This window comes from Athene cunicularia (assembly GCF_003259725.1).
Source record: "Athene cunicularia isolate RWA chromosome 20 unlocalized genomic scaffold, athCun1 chr20_part1, whole genome shotgun sequence".
Taxonomy (NCBI): Eukaryota; Metazoa; Chordata; class Aves; order Strigiformes; family Strigidae; genus Athene; species Athene cunicularia.
The window spans coordinates 13,793,813-13,805,814 of NW_020799125.1; the positions used below are offsets into that span (position 1 = coordinate 13,793,813).

The 12,002-nt window shown below is 39.0% G+C and overlaps 1 protein-coding gene across 1 annotated transcript; it reads right to left on the minus strand.

The window, feature by feature from the left end:
• Nucleotides 1–1,491: 1,491 nt before the first annotated feature.
• On the minus strand, nucleotides 1,492–8,291 carry EIF2S2 (eukaryotic translation initiation factor 2 subunit beta). The gene is made up of 8 exons (XM_026862185.1): nucleotides 8,088–8,291; nucleotides 7,060–7,163; nucleotides 5,803–5,938; nucleotides 5,381–5,481; nucleotides 4,799–4,947; nucleotides 3,827–3,883; nucleotides 2,699–2,784; nucleotides 1,492–1,966 (listed from the first exon to the last, which is right to left on the minus strand). The coding sequence occupies exons 1-8, from the start codon at nucleotides 8,266–8,268 to the stop codon at nucleotides 1,791–1,793; spliced, it is 990 nt and encodes a 329-aa protein (XP_026717986.1). The 5' UTR covers nucleotides 8,269–8,291; the 3' UTR covers nucleotides 1,492–1,790.
• Nucleotides 8,292–12,002: the final 3,711 nt, after the last annotated feature.

The window sequence follows — 12,002 nt, forward strand, 5'->3', positions numbered from 1 at the left end:
TTTGAACAATAATTTATTAACTTGATCTTTTTGATCCAAATATACTGAAGTCAAACTCTGTATTTAATGCACTAAAATACAGCAGCAGCTCAAGGTTATACTGCATATTTTTTTTAAAACCATGTTAAAAGTTACTTGACCCAGGAAAATGTAAGCATTTAAAACCAGAAAGATTCACTGTTCGTCAGCTATTTCAGTGTCTCCCAACAGCAAGTCATTGAAACAAAAAGGCAACTAGCAGTTCTCCAAAAAGTTTTACTTCCAACAGGAGAATGCGTATTTACTAGAGAAAAAAAACAAGAATACAACAATAATGTTACAAGAGGCACTGATCCTGGCTTTATTCACTTAAAGATACATCCAACATTTGTTATAGCTCACTTGAAATCCAAAATGCTTTTAAGAAACCAACCATAAAACCTTATTTTTGCCTTACAGTGCTGTCAAGTTTTCAAATAGCAAGTTAGTGACTTTCCAGCAAGACTGCGTTCTGCATTAACATACATACAAAGATTAAAACTTGTTATGAACCCTTCAGTTTCTGACATTTGATGAATTGCATTCAGAATGACCACCATTTTCTCTGGGGAGGCTACTCTGCTTACCTGCATGGATGGGTGCCCTGGGTCCTGAGCCACTACACCTTACCCTGACTCTGTGCCATTCTGGTGATTCAACAAGAACTATCCCCCCCTCACCGTGCTCCAGAGGGATTTCACTCCCCCTTTGTACTTGGCAGATGTAACAAAATTTTTTACAGCACTAGAAAAACTAGTTAGGACAGCACTATGCATGTCCCCTAGAGGTTACTGATACTGACTGCTAGCAGAGAGAGTGCACGTTATGATCAAGAAGCATAATGTGTTAATTTGGAACTCAAACTACTTGGCAGGATCTTCTGTAAATTCAAGATTTATATAAGACACCGTGCTGCAGCCATCATATAATGACATTACACATATCCTTTATTTTTTTTTTCCTCTCCTCTTTTTGCCGCATTTAGTTAGATACTTTTTAAAGTGGTGAAGAGTGCAGGACTTTTAGAAATAGAAAATTTCTCTATTAGAAATTGCAAAATTCAGTATTATGACACTATGAAAGCTTACAGTACAATTTATCAAACCTATGTTAAAACTCAGCATCCATATGGTGTCTGAACTATCTGAGCTACATTCTGCCTAATTAAGCAGTATCAACGTGACCTGATGTCACTTTCTGTGTAGAATACATTCCCATATTAACATGGCTATAAGAGCCTGAGTAGTTCTCATGTTGGTATATTATCCCCATGACCTTGTGACTGGTTTCTCTGTTTAATGATAGCCTAAATAAAAATAAGCTTGTTATGTAAAAGCAAAATAACCTTTTTCTTAAATTTTATTCTGGGTCTTGGACATAGTTCAGTGACATGATCTGCAGAATAACATGCCAACCATTCCCATCAGCTATTTAAAAAAGAGAAAACTGAAGGAATAAGCCAAATCGAAGACACTCACTGTTATAGTATCTTTAATTTATCTCGTGTTTTACAGAAGTCTGAATGGATTAAAAAGCACCTCCTTTCCCACCATGTTCCTTACAGTTGGTAAAATATATTCAATGAGCAAACGTATGTGAACAGCTTGAGGATCTGCATCTTGCAAGGATTTCACAGACCAATCAATCAAAAGCCAAATTTCTTGTTGTTTTTACAATCTTGTTTTAATACAATGGTAAATCCACTCCGATTGTAAACCTGTCCAGTCATATCTCCCCAGAACACTTTGCAAAATCCAGTGTTGATTAGCAAACTAGTTAGCTTTGGCACGGAGCTGTGCTCTCTTGCCTGTGACAGCCTGGAAACCAGTTTTGATGCTGGCGACGGAGCAGCGAGAGTGGCAGGTCTCACACTGCAAGAAATATAATCTGGTGTCCTTCTGTAGGATTGTGTCTGGTGACCGACACGTATGACAGGTGACATACTCCTCTGCAGAAAAGAAATTAAGTCGCACTTAAAAGATAATGCATTATCAGCTGATAAGACACCACTTCTTCAGCCTTCAGTTTAACAGTTGCCTTGAAAGGTTGTTCAAATGCATCTAACAACTCAGAAGTGGCTTACCATGAAAAACAGAGGTTGACACAATCTAAAAATTCCCCCTAGTTCCCAGGTTTCATATGGTGCATCATACACTGACACTGGTGTTTTAAAAACAGTAACCACCAGTTAAGACTTCCCACTGTGTTCCATAACATCCTCTGCTGAAACAGCATTCACAGATGTCAGCAGCTCTCGTACAGACACAGCACTAAAGCAGTGGGTTTTGTTACATATAATCTGTGAACCCTTTGGCCAGCAGCACACACTCTGTATTTGTTAATTAATGTGTACAACAGACTTTAAAATGTACAATTACTGTTATTTTCCATAGTCCTCAAAGCCACAAAATTAAAGTCAGATGAAAAAGCAGCAATTCTCAAATGCTCTTACTGTTTTCCTTGGTATGTTTTAGTGCCTGGCCAGATTACAACCTCTGTGCTTATTTATAAACATGGTAGAACCACCTGTACTTGCATTATTCCATTATAAAGCTGCAGCAAAGCTGTAGCTTCTTAGCACAGAATCTCCATAGCATGCACACCCATAGGCCATACATGGGCACTGGGCATCAAAAGGGGTTTGAGAGAAATCTGTAGTGGAAGAAGGAGTTATACTTACTGATATATCTTCTCAAGACATTTTCTATCTGTTTTTGCTGGAATCTTCCTTTGATTACAAGCTGGTTGTTACCATCTATTGAGCCACTAATTTAAAAGAAAAATTAGTTCAGTATTTGATTTGCAGAAGATGCCAAGCATTAAAACCAGTCAGGAACATGAAGCAAGATAATGACGCATTCTTCTAGATAAAAGCCAGAATTACTTTGTGGAAAAGAGTGCAAAATTCTGAAGGTGCTTGAAAACCTACAGGTAGTTTTGCCCAAGCATAACCCTCACTACAGTAAACTCCACCAGGAATCAGGCTCAGTTACACTACCCCACCAGAAGAACTTTACAGAATTGAGAATCAACACCTGCTTATCTCACACAAGTGACCAAGACAACTCCCTAGTAAGGTGTAGTATGACTAGTAAGATCCTCTTCTAGCCATTCTGATGTATTAAGTTGATTGTTTTTCACATCATAGTTTCTAAGTTTTTGTTTAAGTTGTCTGGAGCTGAAGAGACTCCAAAGCCCAATCAAATGGGCATTTGTTATATACACACTGCAATTAAGACTCCTTGATCTCTGTGTCTACATATAGCAACACTGTAGTCTCTAACAGAGAAATGAAGAGACAACCAGAAAGCACACTAACACAGCACAAGATCTTTGATAAGAAACATATAAAACAACACTGATTCTACGCTAAGACAGGTGGATTTACCTGCAGCACTAGCCAGAATAACTAGCTAGAGGCCCACAAGACTCACCACGAGGCAGCCAGGCATTTCCTCTTCCCTAGCTGCCTATCATCTGTCTCAAGCTGATTTGAGCCACAGCACCATCCTCATCGACTGTGACAAACAGCTCTGCTGTCAGAGTATCTTTAAGAAAGGTTCCAAACAGGAAATCCAAACCCTTATCCAAACTGTTCCCTGGGATTTATAGTTTGCTTCAGTTCCTCTTCCCTAAGATGGCACCGCTTCAATCACCCATCACAGCATCTAAGTGCAGGGAAGAAGAGCCTGATGTTCAAGCGCATGTACACAGATGTAAACCCTAGAATTTTATTTTTGATCAGATGTCAACTATGCTGCCATCGCTTCCTACATGCATAAGCACAGAGATAGCCCAGCAGCCTTACCTTGTACCCAATTCTGCCAACAAAAATGCCAGAAGATGTTTTGGCTGACGATGTAATCTAAAAATAAGAGTAAGGATATGTTTAACCTCGCTCCTTCAGAGAAATCTGATCGTTATACAGGACTGGCAGGCTAACATGACCCTAAATTACTAAGTTTAAAAGGGGGCAGTGCCAGAGGGTATGCACCAAAGAGCAGGGCAGACAATGACTGAGGACACAAGAACACTGAAAGTCCACAAAGACACCCCACCACTTCCCCCAAACCAAACTCACAATTACAGTAATTACTGAAAAAAATAACTTTTCTATCTGAGATTTTCCATTCCTATTCTCCCATCCCCCCCTGCCATTCCCTGAAAAAAGTGTTACTAGTTACCATTAAAAATTCACTACCCAGATCCTCAGTATGATTTCATCAGGACTGGTTTCTGGCACACTTAAACTAATCAGATATGCTTTCCCAGAAGTGCCCACAAAGAATAGAACTACCTTCACAAGAAATAATTAAGACATAGAAAACACTGCAGAAGATCATGGGGGAAAAAAAAAATAATGAATTCCATACCATTTACCAAGAGAACAGTATTTGTAGCCAGGTCAAATTAGAAATTCCCCACACTCCCACCCCAAGACTTGCAAATAAGTATCACTGGTGACCCAACTACAGAGTTTATAGAAGCCAGTGAACTCACAAAATCAATAGGTTCAGTTTCAGTCCATGCAGCCCATGGAGCAAGCCTGCCATTTCCATAATTTAAGCATAACATAAGAAATTATCTCAATAAATCATCTCCATAAATATCTTCTTACAGAGAGATGTAGAGGAAGTGAGCAGTATGACTGGAATAGCTTTCAGTTTGTTCCTGGTTTGCCATAGTCCTTTACCAGGAAATATGCATCTAACACAACAGCCAACAGCACAGAAAAATGCATTCATCTGCTATTTCAGGGAAATCTTAAGAGTAAACTTACAATTTGCAGATATCTGTAAAGTTGACAAAAGATGTTTTCTTGGTCCCTACTCTTACAACCTGTGGAGGCTTCATGACAAATTTTCGTTTTTCTCCAGCTACCATATCTGGATTTTTTTCCCGCATGATGTTAAATACTCTATTGAGCAACTGTGAAAAAAAGGGATTCACATCTACATGAATATCTTGAATTTCTCAAGCAAAGTACATCACTTCTAAAAAGCCTGAAACAGTGTTCACAATGAATACTAGACTGTCTTTGCCCATCAGCATTTCCTCATATGCTTTTGAACACACACTTACATGTTCTGATAAATGCAAAATAAATTATTTCCTCAAAGGTTTACTTCATAATCTACAATACTTCAGTCTACCTGCAGAGGTGCTAATATTATCCTAAAATTACCCTATATGAAAGTTAACTGTGATAAAAGATGTGCTTTCTGTTATTTTTCTGTTTACAAGCTTCTGACTACAAGTCCCTTAAATTTAAGTTAGAAATAAGAACACAGGAGCATAAGGTCCTCCTCTACTGATGCACATCAACCTGGAAAAATATTTTTTAAAGTCTTTTGAACATTACCTCATCATACGTGTAGTCCCTTTCTGAGCCTGCCCATGCAGGTCCTGACTGAAGGCTAAAAGAAATTCCATCATCTTTTTTGCTATCTTCATCCTCAAAAGCTGTGAAGAAATTTGTTTGGGATTCATTAAGAAAAAAAAAAAGCATTCTTTAACCTCATGCTGACACCATTTCTAAAAAGTACCTCAAAGAACATTCCACTAAGATGCAAACACAAGTCTTCTCTGTCTGCTTACAAGGGACACCAGCACTTACGGCAAATTTATACAGTGCTTTTATAGGACATTTTTCTGATAAACAATGTAGTGGTAAAGGTAACAAAAGGAATTTTGAAACAAAAGTCACTTGAACAGAACTTATTCACCTACAACATGAGATACTTTTCACTTTCAATGTCTCATTGAGCTAGATTATCCTTTTACCTTCATCCTTCTCCATTATCTCATCTTCATCTGGAAACTTCACATTCTTCTTCTTTTTTTTTTTATTGCCCAGCATGATATCAAGGTCATCTTCAGGTTCTACTGCCTCTGGCACATCTCCTTCAATTTTCAAGTCCTGCAAAGAAATAAGACCATAGTTTACAGTATTAAATACAAACCTCCATTATACAGCATCAGAAATAGTAATACTAGTACACTATACTAGACGAATACTAGTAATATCCAACACAATCCTGAAATGTAACAGATAAAAATGGAACTAAAGTATGTTGAAGACAGCACTGCACTACACCATGAAGTAGGGCTAGATTGTTATATGAGAAGCATATACAATGATGTACATGCATCTAACAGTGCAGTCTTGTATTAAAACTTACTTTATACTATTTTCTTTGGAACAGTTGATTTTGTCTTAGGTAATTAATTCAGGCAAAAAATCTTCTGGTCTAAACTTCTGGCTGGTCAAGAACAAGGTCACACTATACTCACCTAAAGGAATCAGCCATTTTAGGGCAAAAGAGAACAGAACATGCTACCTGCCAGACAATAAGGTAAGGCAAAACTGTTCTATCTGCAGCCAGTCCAATTTTTTTAATCACAATTCTGCACATATGGAGCAAGCATTTTGCCTGTCTAGGGCAAATCAGAGGGACATCTTCTTTCCCAAGAGGCAGAATCTAAAGAAGAGGTTTACATGTGACACTTTGTCCTCTTGCTCTCTGGGCTTGCCAGTTACAGACATGTGATACAAAATCAAGACTTGGAATAAAACTTGAGAAGCATAAAAATATCTTCTACACCTTCTGGAACACAGAACAGTAGCCAATCATTTCGGAAGAAAACACCAGAATAAAACCAGATTTCTTAGCAGATATATACCCTTTATTTGAAGTGCTGGCCTTTAGAGGACTATTCTATGCATGGCTTCTAACATCCATTTACTTCTCTCACCCCAAAAGACAATTAACCTTGATACTAGCCAACCCCCACTACAGATTGCAGAACTACTTGTCCTTGTGCCAATCATCAATTTTTTTCTGTTCTGGGCAAAGTGCCCTGCAGAAGCAACATGTTCAGCAGAACCTACTATATATGAAAGATACAGTGAAACGTAAGTTTCATTATTAACTGCACTAAGACACAATGACAGACTCGAAACAACTACTGCACTGCCAATCCCCAGAAAATGAAAGGAAGAAAATTTTTCAGCTATAGACAAGATGCAGTGATGCAAACCTTTACACCTTCTTCTGCTTCATCTATATCAAATATCTTTTTTGTTTTTTTCTTCTTTTTCTTTTGATTGAAGAAGTTTAAATCATCCAGGTCATCTGTTGCATCTAAAAACCAAAGGATTGCCAAAAGAAGTGCAATAACTATAGAAGCAGTTTAGACATCAAGGTTTCTAATATACATCCAATTCTTCAAAACATTACAGTAAGACATAAGCAATTATCTATAGCCCCTACAGATATCCTTCAGGTTTTAAAGAAATCATTCCCCTCTACCCCCAAGTACCTCAGTACTATTTTACAGTTTCTGCATCTCCTAACTGCATTTACTTAAGTGCTTAATCTCTCTGCTGTACATATGAAACAAGCCACTTCTGTCATTATAGTAGAGATCCTTGAAAAAAAATTAAAAGAAAACTGTAGGAGAAAGGTATAGTTTCTTTGGTCTACTGCAGGAGCCAATTATATCAACAAACTGGATTTAAGCTCAGAGCATTCCCTGAATCAGGTCACCTTGAAATGACATTGGCTTCAATTTAAAAAGTAAGGTTATATTCACAATCACAAGCTTATTTCCTGAAGAATTCCAAAGAACACTGTAGTTATCACACTCACAGTTGTCCAAAAACTAGAAACCCTTTTAACCGTATTTGTTAGCACACTCTTGCTTAATTGTTCAAATGAAAACCAGCCATAATTGTGTTATTTTAACAACTGCATGTTGAAGACACAGAACTTTTTGTTAACTATTTAAGAGATTCTCTTTTCATCGTCTAACACAAAACACTCTGCATCAGGAACGTGGAATTTACATAAGCCACTGGTAGCTTGCTGGATGTCTGTGAACATAATTTCAAGCAGGAGGGAAATAAGCCCTCCAAACAGGCACCAGTCTATTTACTCACAAGCCTCTAACTCAAACCTGAGCCCCAGCATTACAGACTGTGATGCCAAATTCTTGAAATAGGGCTTGTAGGCTGAAAATACTGAAGAGAATACCTTTGAGAGTTTATCTACATGGATTCACTTTACCTTTCTTCCTGCTGTCTTCTTCGTCTGCTTCAACATCTTTGTCTTCTGTTGGCTCTGGTTCAACTTCTTTTGTTTCTGACTGCTGAGTCTCTTCTGCTTGTGTATCCCCTCCTTCTTCATCCAACATAAAGGGCTTCTTCTTTTTCTTCTTCTTCTTGCTCATAGTGGGATCGAAAATCATCTGTAAAAGTCAAGAATTCCTTAGGAATGTAATAATCACCTACCATTTAATACTTATAACACCTTTAAGTTTCTCTCAACATTCCTTCAATTACACAAACTGTTCCTTTGCTTCAATCTCAACTAGGGATTTTTCTAGATCTGTGACAATGTAATACAGTGATTTCCTAGGCTTCTTTAAAAACACAACAGATCTTGCCCGAAGGCATAATTGATGGGACCAATTGGAAGAGATTAGAACACTGCTTGACAGTTTAGAGCTTCTGCTACTTTTCCTGCCATAGTCCAACTTTCCTGCCATCTATGTATTAGTTCAGCTGAAAATATATTAAAGCCATGCATCTTTGGCAGCCTAGCTACCAGCTGCTTCTCCATTTTATTATCATTATGGATTCAAATTCTGAAGTAAGACTATGCAAAGCACTCACTGAACTACTCAGCACCAGAAAAAAATTTAAGCACACCTATACCAGAGAGCCTGATTACATGTCAGTTACACTTCGTACTTCCATATGAGATATTTTAATTTCCAGATTTATTAAAAGGTGAGATTTACCAACAGCTCTATTTACAAGAATGCTCTGGACTATAGAGAAACCCAGAAGGGGCTGGTAATACAGCAACTCTCAACACCGAAGGAGCAAAGGTCTCATCCTTTTCTCCCACAGGTGGGAGACAATCTTAAACACCAAGTGATTAAAAGCTGTTAATGAATTCTATTCTACTGCCAGTCAATAAGCTGAATTCACCTAGCCTGACTGTGAAGAAGGCACTAACCTCAGGACTCACTTTTAATCATCTACAGATGTGAGTTATTTTAACACATGAGCTCTTCAGTTTTCCAACACAGGAATGCTTCTTACTTTTTTCACTTAAGATGCAAGTTGGACATCACAGCTCTTGGTCAGTTTTGTTACATACATCTGGCCATAGTTTCACACTGTATTTAATACATCAAAATTTTAGACACTTAATGAGACTCTTTCTCCAGTTTTTCCTATCTAGTAATTGAAGAATGTTCTCACAAATAGTTAAAATTCCACATTATGAATACCCTCATCACTCACCACTTCATCAAAGGAGTTCTCCCAACTTCTTGTTTTATTAAACCCTGCAAGTTTGGCACTCTCCCTTCCCCCTGAAGTAATCTTTTCCTCACACTTCTCATTCTCCTACACGTGATATTTTTGTGATAGTCTTCCAACTTCGTGGAACATACATGTTTCATAAAAGCTCTATTGAAAGGCAACAAGCCACACATACGGGTGTCTGAAGCACAGCAACACACAAGTATCCACATACATGGGATGCTGAAGCTTAAGGCTTTCAAACTGCTGAAGGGTGTCTTTAGTTGTACACATGGCACTAGAACGATTTTCAGAAAAGCTCTTTCAGAGGGCTTCCCTCTAATGCTTCGACACACGTATGAATCATGCTCCTGTAATGTACAGTGATCAAAGAATGTGCACAACCGGTTACACTGTTTGCTGGCTTCCTCTTGTAACCTCCAGTCTGATGAAACAGAAAGAAAGCTGCCTGCATCCGCAGAAGTCCACAGCTTTGGGAACAAGCACATGAACACCATTTTCAAGATCATGACTCATTTCAATGAAGAAGCTTTGTAAGACTCTGAAGAGTTTTCTATCTTCTCACATTATTAAGCAGACAAGACTATGCTTAGATGAAATGCAGTAATTTCCAATAAAGAACCAGCCCACTTGCCCCAAATCACTCTTCTCTTTGTGAAGAAAAAAGATTTCTTTCATCCTGAACCACCATAAAGCACATTTTGTGTCTACAAGAGACAGAATGTATCTTCAGTGGTATCACACTGAACTGCACAAGGACAACTGGACAGAGGAGGCTGTTCAAGGCCAGCTACTTAGTTTTAACGCTAAAAAACAAAGCACTGCTCCATCTGGTCACGTCAAGCCAAACTTCTGCAAACCTAAGACTTAGTCATAACATGGTAACTACTCTCAGGAAGCTAATATCAAAGTTCCACAACCTGAGGAGATCTATGCCTGAAATATTTTGATCATCAAGGGCTTCAACAAAAACTAAGCAGGAGTCTTAGGTCCCATACATTTTAACAAATCACGAAATAAACCTGATAACCAGGCTGTTCTGTGTTTTCCCTTCTGAGCCAGACATTTCAGAAATTTCTTCATTCCTCTTCTTTGTTCAGTGTATTTGATTAGTCAAAGCATTATGACACCATTTAAGCACTGAAAAAATACAAAGTTGCAGGCCCTCTACTAAACCCCCAGCCCAAATACAGCAAACCCTATGTTTTTCCTGTGTATAAATGGTTATAATTTTCCATTCTGTTTCTGCTCTCAGAGCCAAATTCCCACACAGGGTTTTCTCTTCTGCAGACCACAGTTCTCTCACATGCAGCTCCAACTACCTACTCCTTATTTCAAAGGCCTACACAGTCAAAATCCCAACTTACAGAGAAAAAAAAAAAAAAGAGCAAGTGAAAGAATGGGGGGGGGAGAAAATTAAAAAAAAAAATTAAAGCCTTATAATCAAGAGGCAACTCTCAAGACAGAAGCCAACATTATTCTAAGCTGCTGTGACAGTGGCAAATGCTGGGGATTCTAAGAGAGGTCACAAATAAATTCCATTTCATTAGTCTGAATAAACACAGGCATGTCTACAAAGCAGACAGCAACTCGGTACTAATAAAGTTATAGTTCAGGTATCCTTACACTACACTGAGCTGGTGTCTACAATGGAGTGCAAAATTATCAAGACCAATTTGCACGTAAGCACTCTATCTGCTCAAAACACAGCACTCTCCAATATTATATACTGGTGCTTCATAAAACTACAGGGCTGGAAGAACTTTTAGATACTGAGTAAGATTACATATATATATAGCAGGATTTTTAACAGAGCAAATTGATGTTAACAGACTGCTTCCCCCTGCCATTAGGGCCTGTGTTGCCTCTGCTGTGCCACACTTTTGGGCACCATGTACTTGTTTCTACCAGGGAGTTTCATTTTGTATACAACTCTGAAAATTTTAAGCTACGGTCCAACGTGCCAAAACAAAGTTTTGTAACATCTATACAGGCTTAAGGTGCAAATTTGTCTTCATGTGTCTTCATCCTCCTCAACTTCATAGGATAGTCGACTTAAAAAAGTTTCACCAACTTAACGTCAAGAGCAAACTATACGACTTCTACCAACCAGACACAGAGAAGTTCTGGAAGGCACATGTGCTCACTCGCTCCCACACATACACCAGCCACAGTTCAACTGTGGTATCTGCCACCATTTTTATTCTATCGAGTCTGCTACACAGAGCAATCGAGAGATGTGACTTTACTACACCAGACATTTCTGATATCACCTCAGTGTCTGAACAAATGCATTACGCAAGAAAAATAATTTTAGTGACACTTCAACTGCATACAAATCGGAAAACTCCAGATGAACTGCTCTGTGACCACCTGAGACAGAAAGCAGAGAGGTAAATGAACTAAAGACTCCGTATCGCTAGTTCCGGAGCGTGAACACGATGGAGAAGGGGTGGCGGGGGGAAGCGGCCTCCCTCCCCGGCCCTGCCTCTGCCGGCGGAACACGGGGAGCTCCAGGCGAGCTCCGGGCCTTCCCCCAGCAACACGCGGGGCCAGACGGGACTCCGCAGCGCGCAGAGGCCGGGACGGCTCCCGGGGAAGGCGCCGGCCCCACAGCCGGACGGTCCGGCCTCCGCCCACCGCACCG